The sequence below is a fragment of the Gopherus evgoodei genome, chromosome 3 (genome assembly GCF_007399415.2).
Source record: "Gopherus evgoodei ecotype Sinaloan lineage chromosome 3, rGopEvg1_v1.p, whole genome shotgun sequence".
Lineage (NCBI taxonomy): Eukaryota > Metazoa > Chordata > Testudines > Testudinidae > Gopherus > Gopherus evgoodei.
In genome coordinates, this window is record NC_044324.1 from 86,434,138 (window position 1) to 86,456,454 (window position 22,317).

At 39.8% G+C, this 22,317-nt stretch overlaps 1 protein-coding gene across 1 annotated transcript in view; it reads right to left on the reverse strand.

Annotated features, from left to right (window-relative positions):
• Positions 1-22,317, reverse strand: part of ASCC3 (activating signal cointegrator 1 complex subunit 3) — a 544,482-nt gene that overhangs the window by 12,308 nt on the left and 509,857 nt on the right. Inside the window, exon 37 of the mRNA XM_030556009.1 lies at positions 19,656-19,880. Within this exon, the coding sequence (XP_030411869.1) occupies positions 19,656-19,880 (225 nt within the window). The remainder of the gene's footprint in view (positions 1-19,655; positions 19,881-22,317) is intronic.

Consider the following 22,317-nt stretch of genomic DNA (forward strand, 5'->3'; position numbering starts at 1 on the left):
GTCCTATTCAGTGTCTACTCGGCGCTTCTTGGCTTGTCTCTTGTATTCATTAAATGGAGCATCTCTTGTCACTGTCCAGCAATAGTCTGCAAGCATTGATGGGCTCCATTTGCCCTGATAGCCTGCCAGGAGATTCCACTGCTGTAGTCTGGAGCCCAACAGCGCTGCCTTACTCTTGGGTAGTTCCAAATCCCTGACAAGGTCATTCAGTTCACCTTATGTTAGGAGGTGTGGTTCAGAGGAGGAGGATGGGAGAAAATGTGGGTCCTGTGACAATGGTTCAGGACCAGAAGTTTCATCCTCTTCCTCTTCCTTGTCTGACTCAAGTGAGAATGATTCTGGTGCATCAGGAACTGGCAGCCCTTCTCCGTGGGGTACTGGGCGTAAAGCTGATGGAATGTTTGGATAATGCACAGTCCACTTTTTCTTCTTTGACACACCTTTCCCAACTGGAGGCACCATGCAGAAGTAACAATTGCTGGTATGATCTGTTGGCTCTCTCCAAATCATTGGCACTGCAAAAGGCATAGATTTCCTTTTCCTGTTCAACCACTGGCGAAGATTTGTTGCACAAGTGTTGCAGCATACATACGTGTGGGGCCCACCTCTTGTCCTGATCTGCAATTTTGCAGCCAAAAGAAAGGTGATAGGCTTTCTTAAGAATAGTGGTTATACTGCGCTTTTGTGATGCAAAAGTCACTTCACCACAAACATAGCAGAAGTTATCTGCACTGTTCACACAAGTACGAGGCATCTCTGCTCACTTTGGCTAAACAGAAATGTGTCCCTTTGCAAAATCAAACACTGGCAAATAAGAGAGCACGACACTGTATGATTTCTAGAGCTGATATAGGGCAATTTGTTCAGCAGAGTGATGTAAGCTTCGTTATGATTGCATCATCCATGACTTCTAGGAATAACAGGATGCAATTCATATCATGTATGACGCAATACCAGCTTCAGATTGCATCATTCCTTTTTTTGCCTAAAAAGCAAGTACTGTCCAAACCCAGTCATAGATTTATTCATAGATCCAGTCAAAGATGTATTTTAGTCATTTCTGGTTTAAATTGAGATCCCTTCCCTTTATAACTCACTTATTCTTCGCCATTCCCAAGTCAAGGGTCGTATATACTGACCCAATAGCAAATCTTGAAAACTAGAGCCAATCAACAATTTTAAGCATCATTTTCGTTCTCAGTGACCCAGAATTAGTAAAGTTGGACTACATTTATTTCAGAAGCATTTTGGCTGTAGAGCAATGTATTCTATGAAACACCAAAAGGACACCCTGAAAATATATCTTAAGAAGAGAGGCACTGACCTCACGAATTGGGAAGAGCTGGCTGGCAATAGACTGCAGTGGCATTGCATCATACATTAAGCCTCAGCCCATTTTGAAGATAATCGTCTCGCTCAAGATACTGAGAAATGGCAGAGGGAAAAGGAAAACATACAGCATCCTGGCCAGCAGCTGTGCTCTCTCTAAGCAACCATCTGTCACATATGTGGAAAAACCTATACAGCACAGATTGGACTCCTCAGCCATCTTGAGTCTCATCAATGACTTTTCCCTATGGCAGACATCATGCTCGTATCGAAGGATAGCCACCAACTGTGTGAATAGCAGTTATTCTTTTGCTTATATGAGCATGACTTTATGCTTCCAATATGTTGAGTTGGTTTTCTTTTTGTAATCTACTTTTGTTGACAATTGTAAACATTTGTTTTTACCTAAAATAAAGCACATTTTTGTTGAGAGTTGGGGAACGGGGCAGATGGGTAAAGAGAGAAAGAGTTCATAGAATGAACTGAAGGATCCCTTTTTTTTAAGAAGATCTCTGTCATAAACAGATAAGTAAGAATTAATAGAACAGAAGTACTTCATGTCTCTTTTGCCTGTAAAGGGTTAAGATCTGTGAGCCTGGCTGTCACCTGACCAGAGGACCAATCAGGGGACAGGATACTTTCAAACCTTGAGGGAGGGAAGTTTTTGTGTGTGCTGTTAGTTTTTGGTTGTTGTTCACTCTGGGGACCAGAGGGACCAGACGTGCAACCAGGTTTCTCTCCAATCTCTCCGATACAGGCTCTTATAAGTTCAGAAGAGTGAGTACTAGGTAGATAAAGCAAGTTAGGCTTATGTTTGTTTTCTTTATTTGCAAATGTGTATTTGGTTGGAAGGTTCAAATTTATATTTTGCTGAAAGGATTTTAATTTGTACTTGAATACTTAGGCTGTGAGGGTATTCCCAGTGTCTATAGCTGAAAGACCCTGTAACATATTCCATCTTAAATTTACAAAGATAATTTTTACTGTTTTTTCCTTCTTTAATTAAAAGGTTTTCTTGTTTAAGAACCTGATTGTTTTTTTTTTTCTGGTGAGAGACCCCAGGGGACTGGGTCTGGATCCACCAGGCTGGTGGGGAGAAAGGAGGAAAGGGGGAGAGAAAAGCTAACTTCTCTCTGTGTTAGGATTACTGTCTCTCTCAGGAAGAATCTGGGAGGGGAAGAGAGAAGGAGGGGGGAAGGTGCATTTTCCTCTCTGTTTTAAGATTCAAGGAGTTTGAATCACAGTAATCTTCCAGGGTAACCCAGGGAGGGGAAGCCTGGAAGAGGCAACGGTGAGGGAAAGGTTTTCCTTTCCTTGTGTTAAGATCAAGAAGGCCTGGGTCTTGGGAGTCCCGGGCAAGGTTTTGAGGGGACCAGAGTGTACCATGCCCTGGAATTCCTGGTTGGTGGCAGCGCTACAAGTACTAAGCTGGTAATTGAGCTTAGAGGAATTCATGCTGGTACCCCATCTTTTGGGCGCTAAGGTTCAAAGTGGGGAATTATACTATGACAATCTCATAGAAATTGACAGAGGCCAACTTACAGATATCCCCTATGGGGTACCAAAAACCTGTGTGGGGGGGATTGTGGGCTCCAGATTATTACTAGGAATCCACATAGGAAGTCCTCTTTCCTCTTTAATATTTTGCTCCTTTACCCATACAATTTATTCACAGCATCTCGGTCTTGATGTAAAAACAAGACAGTGACATTGTGAAGGAGCTGGGACAATGGTAAAGTTTGCTAGTTTAATTTGCAACCTTGGAAACCTACACACATTTTCATTTTTAGCTAAGTGTAAAACATACACATGCTTGATACTCAATGGAAATTGAAATTCCTGTAAATACTCAAGATAAAAATTGAGTCATTCAGTTTCCTCCAAATTAGCCATATATAAAACCTAGTAGCTAAAAATTAGAAAAAAATTCAACAGATTTATTTCCAAGTATAATTACTACTATTACTTATTATTTGTTTAATCAGATCTCCTGTATCTCACCATTTTCTCTTTCCCTTTCACCTCACTCAACACCAACTCATGAGTTATTAATATTTGGCAGAGTTAAACTTGATGGTTTTTAATCTGCTCCAGAAAACAATTCTTCTAAATGACCTGATCTTTTGTCCCATAAGTCATTTACAATGTTATAACAGCCTGCTGAAATACATGGTGCATTATAATTTTAATTCTTGTTAGCCAAACCTTTAAGTATATAATTTTATAAATATCTTACAGCTGATAACAGGTTATGCTAGATTAAGAATGTTGTTTCAGAGTGAAAAATTGCACATGAATAAATCTGGTCGCTGAAGCATCTCATTTTAACTTCACAAAGATTTCATGATGAAGCTGGATATTTTAATGACATTTATGAGATTTTAAAAAAAGAATAGCATGAGATGAAAGTGACACAGATCATGCAAGAAATTGTCTTGCAGTAGAGTAAAACAAAAGGTTTATAGTAAATTAAAAGATACATGAAAGCATCTTTTGGTTTTTTTGATATGGAAGAGAAGATAGACTGAATGGAGTAACCTGGGAGTATAGAGAATATGTATTATTCTTGATTTTGCTATAAAGAATGACAGTGAAATAAAGGAAGAAAGTAGAAAATCTGCATAATCATATGTTGGCCTTGATCCTGCACTATTTTGGCCCCTAGCCGACACAGATATGGGCTGCACTCATATGGCTCTTCATGCAGGATTAAGGCATTTGCTTGTAAGCCTTTTAAGTGCTTCTTGTCTTAAAGTGCCAAATGCTCCAATGATGCTATATAAATAATCACAGTAACAATTAACGAGGTGTACTACAGCACTATTTTGGCCTTCATGTCACACAGCTTGACTAGAAAACATCCAAGGGACGGAAAGTTCATTTGCTATAAAGATCAACTGTAGACATTCGATATATGGGACTTCTGGCTCACTCTGTAATAAAGCTGGTGCAGAGTAAGATAGTATCAGTCACTAGGGATGAGCAAACATTTGTACTAAGTTGATATTCAGATTTCAGGGTAGTATTTTGATTCTGATATTGATTTTGACTATTCCTCTTTTCCCCAGGAACGCCTCCTATACGAGCACCTCAGTGCTCACTTCAGGTGACAATGCCCCCTCTAAGGAATTCTCAAGGGGCACCGAGTGGCTGCTTCTCCGTCAGTGGTTGGCAAGGGGGAAAGGCAAGCTATATATAGATTCTGCCTTCTAATCCCAATTTTTTTGGATAGGGTCCACTCTGTTGTCGCCACTGGGGGTCTTCATTTTCCTTCCCTCCTCAGGTTCCTCTTTTTTCTCTCTGACCAAGCGAGGCTTCTTCCTTTTCTTTGATATGTATCTTATTTTGTGGTGCCTCCTATGTCCCAGGTGCCCCCTTCTCTAGGTTGGTCTACTGATGCTGAGGGCAGATGGTGCAAGGCAGCAGGGAGTTGCCTCTTCTCTTCCTGGCTCTCCGCCAACCCTTTCAGTTGCTCCTCCTGTGCTACATCAGAGAGACCAGTGATGTCCTATATTTCTCTCAGGGCTCTCCTGGCTCCTCCATGATTAATAGTAGTAAAGCTAGATAGAAATCTCTCGTAGAGTGGAGTCTATGTAGGTGACAGGGACTCTTGTCTCTCATATTGAAAGTTAAGCTAATTATCAGTCTCAAACATCAGAGGGGTTTGACAAGCTAGCTGTCACTTCCAGAAAGATCTGAAGGGAAAGGCAGGGAGAATCGAAATAGAAACTTCTGTCATAGAGGTTTAGGTCAATCATCAAGAGGACACAAAATGCTGCCCTATTATGCCTTCAAAGTCTGCTGGGTCTTGATGTGAATGGACAGAGTTGCTTCTCTCAGCCATTCATACTAGAGATTCTGAACTCTAGAGACAACTGGCTGATTCGCAGACGGTTCTAATCTGGGGAATGGGAACTGAAAGTGTCAGCTTTTCTTCTTATGTGCCACAAATAGTGGTTTCCTCAAATTGACTGATGGCTTCCTGCTCAAACAGGAAACAGGAATTGTTCTACAGGGTCTGGCACCTTTTAGCTGTCAAAGTGGATGTTGTCTTCTACCCTTGGGAATTTGATCTAAAATTATCTTCTTTCCTTAGTAGTTTTTATAGAGAGAGATATAGAACTCCCCCGATGCTATTTTAATACATATATTTAAAAGAGGAAGTAATGCAACATGGGAAGAAATGGCAGTGGCAGAAGCTTCTACCCATGCACTTTCAAGACAGTTTCAGTACATATTTTCAAATAAAGTATGCCGTTTACATACTGAAAACAAACATACACACGCTTATAAAACTGACCCAGCCATAGGAGCCATTATGATTACTTTGAAATCTGTCATTTTAGAAATATTCTGGAGAGTTTTTAAATTTTTCTTGGTACAGTTTTCATATCTTGCCACTTGTAACTCAAGTCCAACTGAATAGGCTTAGGTGGAAGAGCAACTGCATAATTAACACCATTTTAGGAGCTCTAAAATGACTTACATGTGACATTGAAGTGTTAGAGTCTAATATCTTGGACCTTAGAGGGCAAGGCCTACTTCTCACTTACATTTTGGGAATCTCTTGTTTTCGCCATGGTTATACTTTATAATATTGTGTTGTGACTTCATAATTACGGTTGAGTTCTGTTTTGCCTTTAAAGTGGAGATTCAACCTCTTACCTTAGTAGGAAGGCTACAGTGTATCCGCTGAAAAAGAACAGCACTTACAAACAAGTGACTTACTTTATGAGTTAACATTAATAGATTCATAAATTTGAAGGCCAGAAGGGACTGTTGTGATTAACCATCTGACCTCCTGTATAACACATGCCATAGAATTTCTCAAAAATATTCTTAGAACATATATTTTTAAGAAAAACATCCAATCTTGTTTTAAAAATTGCCAGTGATGGAGGATCCACCAGGACTGTTGGTAGTTTTTTCCAATGGTTAATTACCCTCATTGTTAAAAAATTATGCCTTATTTCCAGTCTGAATTTGTCTAGCTTCAACTTCTAACCTATACCTTTCTCCGCTAAATTGAAGAGCTATTATCACATATTTATTCCCCATGTAGGTACTGTGATGGGGCAAGGCCAGACGGCTACAGTAAAGTACTGAGGAACAGGTATGTTAGTCCCGGGCTAAACGAATCCCTAGTACCATGGTAACCAACTGGTAGTTGCTCCAGGTTAATCAAGACACCAGGGGCCTACTAAGAGTTTTCTAGAAGGCAGTGGAGAGAGCTACATTGATTAGAACACCTGCAGACAATCAAGGCAGGCTAATCAGGGCACCTGGGTTTAAAAAGGAGCTCACTCCAGTCAGGCGGAGAGGAGCCAGAGGAGAGGAAGCGCGTGTGAGGAGCTGGGAGCAAGAGGCGCAAGGAGCTGAGACTGAGAGGGTGTGTTACTGGAGGATTGAGGAATTATCAGACAATCAAGCATTATCAGACATCAAGAGGAAGGTCCTGTGGCGAGGATAAAGAAAGTGTTTGGAGGAGGCCATGGGGAAGTAGCCCAGGGAGTTGTAGCTGTCATGCAGCTGTTACAGGAGGCACTATAGACAGCCGCAATCCACAGGGCCCTGGGCTGGAACCCGGAGTAGAGGGCAGGCCCGGGTTCCCCCAAACCTCGCAACCGCTGATTAGACACAGGAGGAGTTGACCCAGACTGTGGGTTCCACCAGAGGGGAAGATCCCTGAGGTGAGCAAATCTGCCAATAAGCGCAGGACCCACGAAGGTAAAGGAGGAACTTTGTCACAGTACTTATAGACTGTAATCAAGTCACCTCTTAAACTTTCTCTTTGTTAAGATAAATAGATTGCACTGCTTAAGCACATCACTATAAGGCATGGTTTTCTAATCTATTAATCATTCTCAGGATTCTTTCTGAATCCTCTCCAATTTATCAACATCCTTCTTAGATTGTGGACACCACAACTGGACACAGTCTTCCAGAAGCAGTCTTACCAGTGCTACTCTACTCTTCAACTATACTCAACACTGATATGGTCTCAGCTGGAGTAGTGTGGGCACTGCCTTTCAGGAAAGACGTGAACAAATTGGAGAAAGTCGAGAGGAGAGCAACAAGAATGACTAAAGGTCTAGAAAACATGACCTAAGAGGAAAGATTGAAAAAACTATGTTTACTTGTTTTGGAGAAGAGAAGACTGAGGAGGGACATGATAACAGTCTTCAAGTAAGTTTTAAAGTATATAAAAGGGTGTTATACAGAGAAGGATGATACATTTTTTTCTCCTTATCCACTGAGGACAGGACAAGATGTAATGGGCTTAAATTGTAGCAAGGAATATTTAGGTTAGATATTAGGAAAAACTTCCTAACTGCAAATGTAGTTAAGCACTGGAACAAATTACGTAGGGAGGCTGTTGAATTTCCATTGTTGGATGTTTTTAAGTATAGGATAGACAAACATGTGTCATGGATGGGCTAGATAATATTTAGTCCTGCCATGAGTGCAGGGTGCTGAACTAGATGACTTAGCAAGGTCCCTTCCAATCTCACATTTCTATGATTCTGTGAAATACAGAGGTAAAATAACTTCTGTACCCTTACTCAAGATTCCCCTGTTTATGTATCAAAAGATTGCATTAGCCCTTTTGGCTACAGCATTGCACTGGGAGCTCCTGTTCAGCTGATTATCCACCACAACCTCCAAATCTTCTTTCAGTCACTGCTTCCCAGGACAGTGGCCCCCATCCTGTAAGTAAAGCTTATATTCATCATTCCTATATTTATATTTAGCCATATTACACGGTATATCATCTGCTTGCCTCCAATTTATCAAGCAATCCAGATGGTTCTGAATCAGTGACCTGTCCTCTTCATTATATACCGTGCCCCCAATTTGTGTCATCTGTAATCTTTGTCAGTGATGATTTTATGTTAATAATTAGGTCCTTCAAGAGATATAGCATTTCTGTCAAATCTCTTCTTTCTTTTGAACAAAATAGAACAACAGACTTTTCAAACTTTTTCTATAGCTAAAATTGATTTAAATCTGTGCAAGGGCTATATTTGAATAAATTAATCGGTAAATAAACTACATTATTAATGACTGTTGTAACTCAATGCTATGATTATAGAGGCTGCACACAGACCCAGGTGAGGTTAGATGTTCGGCTGTGTGTGTGTGTTCTTTTTGTGTTTTTCTGTGCGCTGCCACAGCTCTGCGCAGACAGCTGGCACAGTAGATTTCAAGTGAACTGCCAATGACCACAAGATTCGTCAATGCACAAAGGCACCAGTCCAGGTTTATTGTCGGCAAAGCATAGTATTAGTATACTGCAGACTTTACCAGACTACTAATACATGTTTGCCCGTAACAATGGACCAGTTCAATGAACAGTGGGACTTTCTGTTCCTTTTTAGCTAGACAAAGATACTTCCTTTGAGATACATTTTTATATACCGATATAAACAAGCTATGTACTGCCCCTCTGACATAGTCAGTCAGTCAGTTACTGCCCTGGGACATGGCAAGTTATCACCTATCACCTTGTACATGTTGGTTTGAGTAAAACATTTTTATTACGTACTGTTATCTTGACATTATCTTCTAGGAGGGGTCTGTGTGTTTGTTTTTCTTGGGGAATGTTTTTGATATTGGGATGTTTTGGCATCACTTGGTTTTGGGATGTGTTTGCGTGAGTACTCTGTGTCTAGTACTTCTTAGGAATGTGTATTTTTGCAATATTAGTTCTGTTTTTGCCAGATTTTGTGAGCAGGTCATGCCTTTTGCTCACAGCTTGTCTTTGCTTTATATTAGTAAAACTTTGACTACCACTTTAGCCCAGGCCTCAGACCTGGCTTATGCTGCAGGCTCTCTTCCTACTACATTTCCCCCATTTTTGTCTTTTTATTGCTTTACCCATTGTCCCGGAAAAGCGCAATACACAGACTGAAGATGGCCTAGTGGGCTAAACACTGTTATGTAGCCATCTTACTTTTTTATTTACACATTTATGCCCCATTTGTTCCTTAGTTTGCACATTTCCTCCTACGACTGGTGGACAGATTTTATTTGTTAATTGTTTTTAGTTTTTTATAGTGAATCTGAGAATGTTAGGCCTGGGACCATGACTGAGGTGTGGAGTGTAGAGTTGTGTTTTGATAACCTGTGGGTGACATAAAGAGGCCTTTATACTTAGTTGGTGGTCGATGAGATGGGCTTTGGTTAGGAATATAAGTGTGTTGTGCTTACAGAATATTATGGGTATATACACTAATATATATGAGGGATTACACTTTTTTTTTGAATAATTAAATACTAGCTATATTTTTACATAACTTGTGATAAATGATAATATATGGGTAATATTGATAGTTGGTATGCAAACATATATGTATATGCATATATGTATATGTTTGTACCTCAAACATTTTTTATAAGACACATTTGGTTTAACACACCTCACAAAGTATTTAAGAATACATATGTTTAACAGCCCTTACAAACTTGCTTTTAAAGCATTAATAAGCATTTGATTATTTTTAATAATGATTATTTATTACTATGGCAGTGTTAGAACTGGCCATACTGGGTCAGACCAAAGGTCCATCTAGACCAGTATCCTGTCTTCCAACAATGGCCAATGCCAGATGCCCCAGAGGGAATGAACAGAACAGGTATGCCCTGTTGCCCATTCCTAGCTTCTGGCAAACAGAGGTTAAGGACACTATCCCTGCCTATCCTGGCTAATAGCCATGATGGACCTATCCTCCATGAATTTATCTAGTTCTTTTTTGAACCCTGTTATAATCTAAAGAGTTCCACGGGTTGACTGTGCATTGTGTGAAGAAATACTTCCTTTTGTTTGTTTTAAACCTGCTGTCTATTAATTTCATTTGGTGACCCTTGTGTTATGAGAAGTAGTAAATAACACTTCCTTATTTACTTTCTCAGCGCCAGTCATGATTTCACAGACCTCTATCATATGCCCCATTATTCGTCTCTTTTCCAAGCTGAAAATTCCTAGTCTTACTACCCTTTTCTCATATGGAAGCATGCCCCTGATTTTTGTTGCCCTTTTCTGAACCTTTTCTAATTCCAATATACCTGTTTTGAGATGGGGTGACCACATCTGCACATTTGACTAAACTTTTATTGAAACAGCACTAAAGCACACAGCCACCACCTCATCCGCCAACTCTGGGAGATGGAGAGAGCACTGAGATGCGCTGCTTTCCTGCATTCACCATCCCAGGTCTGGCAGATGGGCAATGTTTCCCTGGCTTCCAGAGCTGGCAGAGAGGCAGAGTGGTGGGCTTCCTTTCTCTCCAGCAGCTGGGCTGGAAGGCTTTGTGAAATTGACAAGAGCCTGCCCTGGAAACTAAATTCTGTTTCAATTCTCCTAAAATGGAATTTTTCCTGTGAAAATTTTCATGTTTTTTGATGTTTTGCACTGTTTCAGGATAAAACTTTCTCAAGCATGAAAATTTTCACAGAAAGAGATTCTCTTCTTTTCGGACAGCTCTACTTCAGAGTACTGGGCCTAGGAAGATACCTTTTGAGAAAAAATGTAATTACTTTTCCTCTGCAAAAGTTAAATAATTTTTTTTTCAAATGCAGTAAATCGGAATTGTATACCTGTATCGCCTCTGAGGAAAAGACGGCTTACCTTATTTGCAGTTAATAGGAAAGCAGCCAGTAGGGCAGATGGCACTCCTTTTATATTATTCTCTGTAACCCCTCTCCTTCACACATTTTTCACCTCCCTCTTCCACTGCTTTGCCCCCCATTACTACATGCACTCTTCTCCAGCCCTTACCCCCTTCAAAGTCTCTCTGATGCATGCAAACTAAGACCTTCCCAGATGCTTTATAAGACCCTCTGTGTTGCTCCTTCAGTCTCTAAAGTAATATTATCATGTGATCTGAACTATGGAAAGAATGGATCATCTTTTGTATATATCTAGTTGAGCACAACTCTCTAAGTTTCTTACTGGTTTTGCTTTAAACGGTTTTACAGAGATAGAACCAGCCACGGATTGCAATACTGGCAACATGAACATTACAGTATTTTATCCAACTGGTCAAAAATTTGTTAAATTCAGAAATCCAACTTATTCTTAAATTGTTATTAATTTATAAATTGATATACTGTATTATGCTTATCATCCCAAAAGCATAATAAAGTACTTTTTGAGAAATTCCCATGGCAATGAAAACCCACTCTCACCAATATAAACAAGCTCCAAGTTCTTAAAGATACCACTATATCCAATTTCAAAGCTTACAACAGTCTACCGAATGCAGCAAAAAGCTACAGCCATTTTCTTAAGATAAATATGCCCTTTCTAAAGGTTATGGTCAATTTCCAATTAATAGTACAATATTTTGTCAATAATGAAAACATTTTAAGTGCATTTATAAGATTTTTTTCCCCAACAGCAGCAGTTGTTCACAGTAACTTTCTCCTGAACTTTTGGCCCCATAAGGTTAGCATTCAGGAAGCTCAGCTGCTGTCTAACAAACTTAATTAATCAAAAAGTCATTTCCGAGCAGTAACTATGAGTAAAAGTGCTTCAAGTGTGCTAGGAAGCCTACAAGTTAATCAAAATGCTAATGCAGTACAAATTAAAGTTGTGATTAACATTTCACAGTAGCTGCTTAAGTGAATTGATCACACAAATGGGTTAAGCATTAGTCATTTCCTCCAGCCCCAATTGGGAAAAGGTTTATCATGGGTGGGGGAGGGATTGTACATAAGCAGCACCGTATGATCATTAAACTGTCACCAAGTGCTACCATACAGCAGTTTACAAGTTTATCTATGATGTGCCAAAGTAAAAAAAAAAATCAAAAAAATAAATTACCTCTCTAAAGAGAGCTGGCATTTAAGTTCCTCTGAACATCTAGTATGCGTAGGTACTCCCTCTACAACACTACACATCTGTTTATTATCTGTAAATGAACACGATCAGTGCAGCACACATCCTAGGTGAAGAGTTTTGATTACTCTGTTGCTTCTGCCCTTCTGAGCTAGGATAATATCAGTCCAAATGTGGAAGCAGCTAGTATTACAATGGTGACTGAATTCGGCTACCACCATCGGTGTGCTACACACATTCATACACAGTGTGTATACTGGCTAAATTAATGTGTTTCAGAAGCTTTGTCTATATTTTAAAGTTTATTTAATTTTTTTTCTCCTTTCCCTCGTTCAAAGGCTTACTGTTTATTTTTAGTAATACACACATCCATTAAAATGGAGCGACTATCCCTTGCTCCAGGCGCTTCTCAACAATTCTTAAATATACAACCATAAAATAGACCGCTCCTGTAGCGGATTCTCTTCATCCATTAATCACATTATTTACAGCAACCAGCAACAACACAGCAGCTATAAACATACTTAAGATCTCCCATCAGAGCCTTCCCACTTCTCCACAGCTAGGGAAAACAAATGGACTTTGGAACATGCTCTGAAACTAGGGCTATTAATGATGAAGGTGATGGGGGAAGCAAGCTCTAAAGTGGAGGAGCACATTCTCTGTCTGATATGTGCAGGACTATAGTTCAGGCACCTCTGCTGATCACAAATGCGCTGGTATGACAGCAATCTATCTTCTAGCCGAGAAGTGCTAGACGTAGTTCCATCTAAAGCACACCAATGAGTCTGGTCAGTCACAAGATACTTGTGTGTACAAATATAGGGTGTATATTAAATTTAGTTAAATGGGGCAGAATACTTGTTTTTAATACATATTTTTAAGGTGCCTTCTGAGACAGCTAATGCAAAAGACCCAGTGCAATTACCATAAGCTGCTTATTATTTAACAATACCCCAAAATGTGCTAGGCCTCACAGTTCGAACAAGAAGTTAAGACTCCTGCCCTGAAGATCTTACACTCTAAGTTTGGACACAAGATAGCAAAGGGGTAACAAAACAGCACTACAATCTCATGGTTACTCAGTTAAGGGACATGCATATTTCTCACTGCAAACTGTACTTCTGTCTACAATTCCAGATCTGACTTCTCTTCTGTCTTCTCTCAATGTACAGGTATCCTACTGAGATGTGCTTAACACATCCATAGGTAAACACTCTTCAAAGATTAGGGCTGAGTTCCATGGCAGTCCTATTCCCTGGAAATACTAAAATGTTTTATCAATGATTATAGTACAAGTGGAGGCTCGTAGCCAATCCAAATGCAAAGCCAGCTGCTGTCATATTATTTCTTAGTGAAAGTGACTGCCCTGTTGAATGTGAGATGGATTGTATTACTATCTCAATTATCCATTTCAATTAATACAAATATAGCAGATAGTTTCAGAACAGGAGAATAAGAGCTGATCGCTGAATACACAGCCAGAAAGGGGATATTACTCCATTTTTCCTACTCTTTGTCTGCCTTTTCTATTTAGATTGCTTCCTATCCAAATAACTCAGTCTTTTGCTAAGTGTAATATACAGCACCTAGTACAACAGTATTCAATTTCAGCTAAGTCTCTGGACACTGTCATAATGCAAATAATTGTTTTAAAAGTTATATTTGCATGGTCTTCATAAGTCCCATACTCCACTCCCATCCTGCCTCACTAAAAGAGGACATAAGACTCTGTGGAATAGCCCTGAACATGCCAACAGTTGCATGACTAATTGATATTTTTTCAGAAGGACAAGGGTGAGAGTAATATCTTCTGTTGGACCAACTTCTCTTGGTGAGAGAGACAAGCTTTCGAGCTTACACAGAGCTCTTCTTCGGGTCCCATGCCTGCTAGGTCCTGAAGAAGGTCTCTGTGTAAGCTCATAAGCTTGTCTTTCTCACCAACAGAAGTTGGTCACTATATTACGTCTCCCACCTTGTCACTAATATCCTGGGACACCAACATGGCTACAACTACACTGCCTACAACAAAGGATGATATTTCTTCAGTCTTGTGATGAAGACCATTATAGTAGAATAAACAAAAATTTTGTCTTCTAACTAAATGATTCATCTAATATTTTGATAGTGTGTAGTAGTGCTTACTGTTTTGAAAGCAATGCCCCATCTTTGTTCCTATCCCTGATTTAATAATATCTGAAACAGAATAAATCAAATCTCTTTTTTGCTTCTCTTATCAAGCCCTATACTTTTTACAGCTGGGACACTGAGGCAAAGACAGATGAAGTGACTTACTCAAGATCAAACAAGATGTCTGCGGCAGTGCTGGAAACTGAACCCAGATCTCCCAGGCGTCAGTCCTATGACTTAAGCGTAAGTCCATCCTTTCTCTCACTGGAAGTGCCTTCCTTAGTCCTTGTCTCTTACTTTTCAATGTGGGGCACAGCCATTCATACAGAAAATTCCTGCAGCCCCATTAAGGACTCCAAAGCTATTAACTGCCAAAGCTGTCACTCAGCTGCCAGGTAGACCACACAACAACATTCCCGGGATTTGTGCAGCAAATAGGATTGACACCACATGCCCTTCCCCCAGTCCCAGGTAAGTATATGACAAATTTCACTGTAACAAACACCTTGTTACAATGAACTAAGCCCATGTCTAAATGATATTAATCACAGCAAGGCTATAGCGAAGCATGTTTGTCCCCCTTTCTATGGCAACAATCGTATTTCCTTATTGGGACAGCAGTGAGACTGCTGGAACCAGGTTATTGTTCAGTACGGTGGGGGAATAAGGTCTTTAACTGACATTTGACATTTAAGCTTAAGAATTGGTTTTCCATCTTGAGCATATTTCAATATAGAGCTGTAATATAAAAAACAAAATGTTTAAAGGGGCAGGGGAAATCTCTGTCTCAGGAAAAGCAATTTTATGATAAAGGCTGCAAGCACTTTGGATTGGGAGAGTGAAGGGTTTTAGACCTTTACCCAAATGAAAATAAGCTTGTTTGAACATATTTACTGTTGCTTACTCTGAAAGAGGCTTTAGTAACAGAAATTAAACTTTAAAAGAGATCAGGGGACATTCAGCCTTAAAAGAAGTTATTCCAAGATGGAAGTGAACATTTGTTGGTCCCTGAAGGATCCAGGAAAACAGCAGACTCATGGGAATTGCAATATATATAATTTTGAGGAAGTTCCATAGCCTGTGGCATACAGAAGGTCAGACTAGATTATCACAATGGTTCCATCTGGCTTTAGAATCTATGGATCTATATAATGACCACTAAATAAGATACTTTTGTTTAAAGAGACTTGTCTTGAAAGAGGAGAAGAAAAATTTAGGAGGATTTCTGCATTGGAAGTCCCAAGAAATAAACTTAGTGATTTAAATAGATTTATGCGATTAACCTATGAACAGTTTTTGTTTGTCTGATTATGCTGCATTTATGTTTACAAAAGTTTCAGGACTTCAGGTGTACGCATAAGAAAGTAATATGAATTTTAGATGACAGTATTTGACGAGTATTTTCCCTTTTACAAAGCATGGTATTTGTGTAACAAGCATGCACAATGTGTTTGCAGGGCATTTGTGTGTGTGGTGTGTGCATGCATGTGTGTTATGAAGGAATTCACCAGTAAATGTGTTGAGATTTGAACGTCGGTCCGGATTAAGTCCCCCAACTCCCATCCCCATTTTATGCTTTCATTAAGTGAAATGAATTTGGTGAAATTAGTCTCCAAATTTGGCTCAAATTCTTAGAGGACAACTGGATTTTTTAAGTAAAAGGTTGACTAATGATTGCAGAAGGAACATTTAAAAATAACAATTGAATTTTGCCAAGATTAGCTGATAGAACTGCTCAGATCTGTCAACTATTTCTGTTATCTGACACTGCTAGCTTGCTTCCCTGACTCATCACTAGCTCTGCTCAGCACAGACACACTAAGGGCTTGTCTTCGCTACCCAGCTAAATCGATTTAGTGTGTCTGGTGAAGACATGCTACGTTGATGGAAATATGCTCTCCAGTCGACGTAATTAATCCATCTCAATGAGACATGGAAGCTATGTTGGCGAGAGAGTGCCTCCCGCTGCCATAGTGCAGTGTAGACACTGTGTTAAGCTGATGTAAGTTATGTCGCTCGGGGGTGGTTTTTTCACACTCCTGAGCAACGTAAGTTACATCAACTTAAACGGTAGCGTAGACAAGGGGCAGGCTCAGAGGCAGAAGGAATGATGGAGTAGGTGAGAAATATGTGGGTGACTGGAGGGTAAAGAGGCTTGTATGTCGGGGTGAAAAGTAGGGATCTTCCATTCTGCAATGGGCATGAGATGGGGTGGGAGTTCAGGGCCTCTCTGCTGAGGCATAAGCATTTGAAATTCTCCTCCAATGGTGCTGCCTTGGCTCCCCGGAGCATGAAGGCAGCACTGCTGTGGGGAGTCCACCTTTGATGTGCCCATTGGCAGGCTCCACTGCATCAGTTTACATTTCGTTCACATCTTGAAGATTATCTGCACAAACTTAACAGCTAGAGACTTCTTAAAAATAAGTAAATAAATAAAAAGTTAGCATCTTGAACACAAGAAGAAAGTCTCTAGAAAAAAATACTGGCTCACTGAGCTGTCACAATCTGGCCAGCTTGACTCCTGATGTTGCCTCTGCCCCTCCCCACAATGTTAAACACACACACAACTATATATCTATATCTATCTATATCTATACACACACAAATTTATCAATTGATCCTTCTCTGATCAGTTCCTTTCTCACAAGTAAGATCTTTTTTCTCTACCCCAGTTGACCCAGAGTTCATCAACAGGTCAGTGCTAGGGAAAAAAGGTAACAACCCATACGGAAAGCGTAACTCTGTCTATTGTTTAAGCTTTAGGAACTTAAACCTTCATTTGGAAAGCATGACTAATAAGAGGAAGCAAATATTCTCCCAAGGGAGGTAAACCAAGTGACAGTTTCAAAACACAAAAATGTCTCTCTCTTTCTTTCTTTCCTGCTCACATGCCTGTGTATATACCAATATCTACTGGTAGAGGACAAAGGTACAAACAAGTTCTGTTATAGTAAGATAATTGTTCAGGAACTTTTTCTTCTGCTTAATGTAACTGAACACTTCATTTTTAAAAAAGTGACAACAGTTTTAAAAAATCTCTATCCTGTGATAGGTATAAGAACACTAGTACAAATATTTGTAGTAAAAATAACTAAACAAATCTTTAACTCACTTTCTTTTTCAACTATTGCTATGTAGTAAAAGCCCACTAACGTGACAAATTATTATTTAAATGAATTAGGTGCTTTAGATGAAAATGAAGTGAAATTTCTGGCCTTACTAATGATGTCTATCACGTGAACTCCATTCATAATCAAAGTTTAAAAAAAAGAATTTCTCTTTAAAATAAATCTTCATCACCTTTGTTTTAGTAATTAGAACTATAGGGAGTGGGGTTCCTTTCAAAACCTGTTTGCCAAGTTTCTGAATACAGAAATAAAAATATTCGTGATGTGATTTGCTTATTACTCTTATTTTTAATTTTAGTTTCACTTGGTTCAATAATCATATTACAAGTGGTGCTGCCCTTAACAGGTGGTGTGTTTTGCTACTCCAGCCTCTGCGCACTGCAGTGCTGCCCATCAGACAATGGCACACCTCCTTTGGGAGGAGTGTTGCCATGGGACCTCTCTGATGAACTGGTTTTACAGACTGGCAGCTTTACATAGCCAGTAAAATGACTCCTATTATTTATTTGTATTAGAACAGTGCCTAAAGGCACAACGAAGATCTGGACCTAGTTATGCTAGGTCAGTGGTGGGCAACCGTCGGGACGCATGCGGCCCATCAGGGTAATCTGATTGCGGGCCACGAGACATTTTGCCATAGGTATACCTCCCCACCCCCCCAACTCCCAGTGGCCGTGGTTCGCCTTTCTCGGCCAATGGGAGTTGCGGGAAGCAACAGCCTGTGGCCCGCGCTGCTTCCCATAGCTCCCACTGGCCGGGAACTGCGACCACTGGGAATTGCAGGGAGGCCATGCCTGTGGATGGTCAACATCAGCAAAATGTCTCACAGCCCACAATCAGATTACCATGATGGGCTGGAGCTTGCCCACCACTGTGCTCGATGCTATACATACAAATAGTAAGAAGACCCTCAGGATCTTATAATCTAAGTAGACAAGACAAGGAAAAAATTGCTATCCCTTGGTTTCACAGATGGGGAACTGAGGCAGAGACAGATTAAGAGGTTTGCCCAAGGTAACACAAGAACTGAATGCCAGTCTCCTGAGTCCCAGTCCAGTACTTCAAGCACAGTACTATTCTTCCTCTCTAGCAGTAGCAGGTAGAAGCTGGCCTATTTCTGCTTCAAACTACAGCTGCATTTAACCACCTCCCAGAATTGTGTAAATATCCCTTTTAGCAATTGCAGTAATTCTATTCCAGATTTATATTGCTGCTCTAAATTGTCCTTCATGGGGACTGTTGTGCACGTGGTTGTGTGTTATGGGTATTCTTTATGGTCAGATTAGAATGCCTGGTGGTATGGACTTTTGTGCAACTGCAAAAGTCACAAACTTGGAGAGTGGTTTAAAATCAGTTTGGACAGTGGCAGACTGCTCTTCGAGCCCTGTGGTAGTTGAGAACTGGGGAATATAGCAACTGAAAACCTCATCAAAAATTAGATTGTTAACATATTCAGGTAAGTTTTATTTGAGCTCTGTAATGTCTAGAGCACTTCTGGGTCCTGTGAAAGACAGCTGACAAATAACAAAAATAATAATTGCCCACAGAGGTTGGGTCTACAGGAAAGCACATCTCTCAGCACTAGCCTAGGCTTTCCAAAGCACATTCACTTGTAGGGAACTGCAGACCAGTTTCATGTAGTACAGTAAGGATACTTGGCTACAATTACCGGCTTCCTCCTTGCCTCAGGGGTGCTCAACTCGTGCTCCGCCCCAGGCCATGCCCCTGCTCCAACCCAAGTCCCCACCCTGCCTCTTCCTGCCCAGTTCCGCCCCCTTCCCCGAGTGCATCCTGTCCCTGCTCCTCCCATTCTCCCCAGAGCCTCTGCACACCGCAGAACAGCTGATTGCGGTGAGTGGGAGGTGCTGGGAGAGAGAGAGAGGTGTTGATTGGCAGGGCTACGGGTGAGCCGGAGGTGCTGGTGGAGGGAGGAGGAGGAGCTGGCTGTCGATGGGTGCTAAGCACCCACTAATTGCCTCCTTCAAACCAGTACCAATATCTATTGCCGTTCAGTTTTATCTTTATTTACATTCAGCTCTGTAATGTTGTGGACATTTGGTCACTTTCTAAATAAATTTGTGTCTGTCTTAGGTGTTCTAGTCCTCAACAAAATCATATTGCAATATATCTCCAGAAAACAATGTGGATTCTTCCTGGATCAAAAATATTACAACACATTAATGCCGAAGAGTAAAGCAGCAGATAAAGTATGAAATGGATTACTATACCTGACATATTCTTACAGATTGGTCCAACACTGTCTTGGTATCAGTAGCATAGTCTGGGCAAGGCAGCATGGCACGACTAAAATGGGCTTGCAGCAGAAGATGTGTTTTTGTGTGGGAACTGTCAAATGAATGAGGATTGACTTCAATGGGGAGATGTTTTGCCAGTTCACTGTTCATTTGATCTTCATTGTGTCTCACTGGAAGATCTGCATACTCTTCAGCATCCTTAACAAAAAAATTAAAAGGAGGAAAAATAGTTTTTTTAAGTACATAAAATACAAGAAAGCAATTGCAATTAAGTAGCATTTTTTGCACTGTCCTTTTTAAAGGACATTTACAACAAACTACATGGAAATCAGAGTACATAGCTGAGATTTTGCTAAAAACAACCATTTTTACTAGTGATGTTTAAACATCCTTTTTCTTACTCATTTATCAAAGCAATAGATGCTAGTAAGGAAAACACTGGTTTGTTAAAATATTCAGGAACCATTAAGGAGTTTGAAATACTCTTTATATATCTGAGTTTTATGTTAGAGCAGAATAATGCAGATTTCATAGTAAATATTGAAATACGCCCATTAGTCAAATACAATATTTGAGATCGACTACATGACCTAATAGAGGTCTTCTATCACCCTAAATCGCCTATAAAATGATGCAATGAAGCCAATCTTAGACTTAAAGCAAGCAGTCAATAATGCACATTTTCATTTTTCAGAGAATATCCAAAAGTTTGTTTTTCTTTACACATTCAAGACACCCAGTGAGTTTCAAATCAGTCTAACAACTCTAGTCTATTTTAAATATTACAAATATTTAATGTCCAAGCAATAGATGATCAAATGTCTAAAAGATTATTAAAACTGTAAACTAATGACTAGAGATTAAACACCACCTGTCTTCTGTGCCTTGCACACATGCTGGCTATGCTTTGCCACTGATGCATATGCAAGGGCTTTCTGGAACTTGCACCGGGGGCCTGAGTAACAACAGGAGTTCCCTATGCGTCCACATGTGAGGTTTTGGGGATGAGACAGGGACAGGCTGGGCGAGTAGCAAGGGCAGAGCTGGTGAATCTTGCACTGTACTAATCAACTGCCCCATGTGGACTGGGAATCCAACACCAGCAGGAATACTGCATCCTCAAAATTGGGGAGGTTTCCTTTTCTTCACTGTTCACATGCACCAAGTGTGTCTAGTCTGGCTTGGTGTGGGAAGGATTTCATAATTTCCTAAAAATATGAAACTTTGCAAATCAAATCAAATCATCAATATGTGATGTCCTTTGTGCCTGTAATTAAAGCAAACAGATTCCTTTTACCAACTGGATCAATGAACATTTTGATAGTCTGAAAGACAATGCTGTTATAAAAGGAGAATGCCCTCATAACCATGGATTCAGTGAAGAGACTGTTAAATTAAAGATAAAATATTCAGGTTTTTTTCTTCTCTCTTGTACTACAGATTTGATACTATGGGCTTTAGTCTCCAATCAGACTTCCTGCAAATCCATATTAATTAAATGTTCACAACGGTAAGTAATTCAGAGAGTGAGATCTAGAAAAAAATGCTCTTTTTAGTATACCTTGGTGAACTACCATAATTCATAATAGCTTAACACCTGATTTAAGCCCAATTTATAGGACACCTTTGGAATGTCTTTGCTAAACGTTCTACTGTTAGTCTGTCTAATAACAAACACCACTAATACTATTTTCAAGTTACATTTGTAGCATACTGAAATTACACTTACATAGTGTAACGTTAATGTGAAAGAATGAGTGAGTCTAGAAAGTTTAAGAATAATTAGAAATAAAAGTAGAGTCATTAATTTATTTCATACAGATTAAAAGTGAAGACCAAAGACAACTGCTGCTTAATCCTTGATGTCTCTGCCAGATCTCTTGTGAAAACTGCGATCATTTATTCTCTGAACCTAAGGTCACAATCTTTTTAAGTCCTATAGAATGTTGCATGTTTGCTCTGCTCTTGTATTTAGCTCACACTCCCTTCAAAGATATTTTAAAGAATATTTACCAAGGAGATTTTTTACTTAGTTTTGCCTTGCAGTTTCAAGCAGCAGCAGGAGATAGGAGCAGGATCAGCTGAGCGATTCCAGACGGACTGGTATTCCTGAAAATATGTTCTCACTAGTTTTTCCCCAGTACGATGTGTTTTATTTACTTCCAAAACAGTCATCTTATTTCAAACAACTTGCCTACTTAATTTCCTGTGTGTGATTGCTGACTGTAAGTAAGTGAGGTTCATTTTCTTATCTGCATTATGTAGGTAATTAAAGGAAATTGAGAATGGGTAGCGAAGCTTTTATGCAACTGGGAATGAAGCTGAATGGAGGGCACTAAGGTCAGCAGAGTCCATTATATTTTTATGTGAGAGGCCAGGATGTCTGCCCTGTCCTTGTTTGTTTAGTGTAGGCTGGACAGACTACTAACTGCAAAGCTGTTTCTCTGATTTGCCCAGCTGTCCTTGAATAAAGACATCTTCCATTGCAAATGTTAAATGACAGTGATTGACAACTCTATGATGAACTCTGCTTGTAACCCTCTGCTACTGTTTTCAGATAGCACAAGAAAGGACAGAATAAAGAAACATCCTTCATAATCACCTCAAATGTGTCCTGCTGTTCACTCAGTATTTT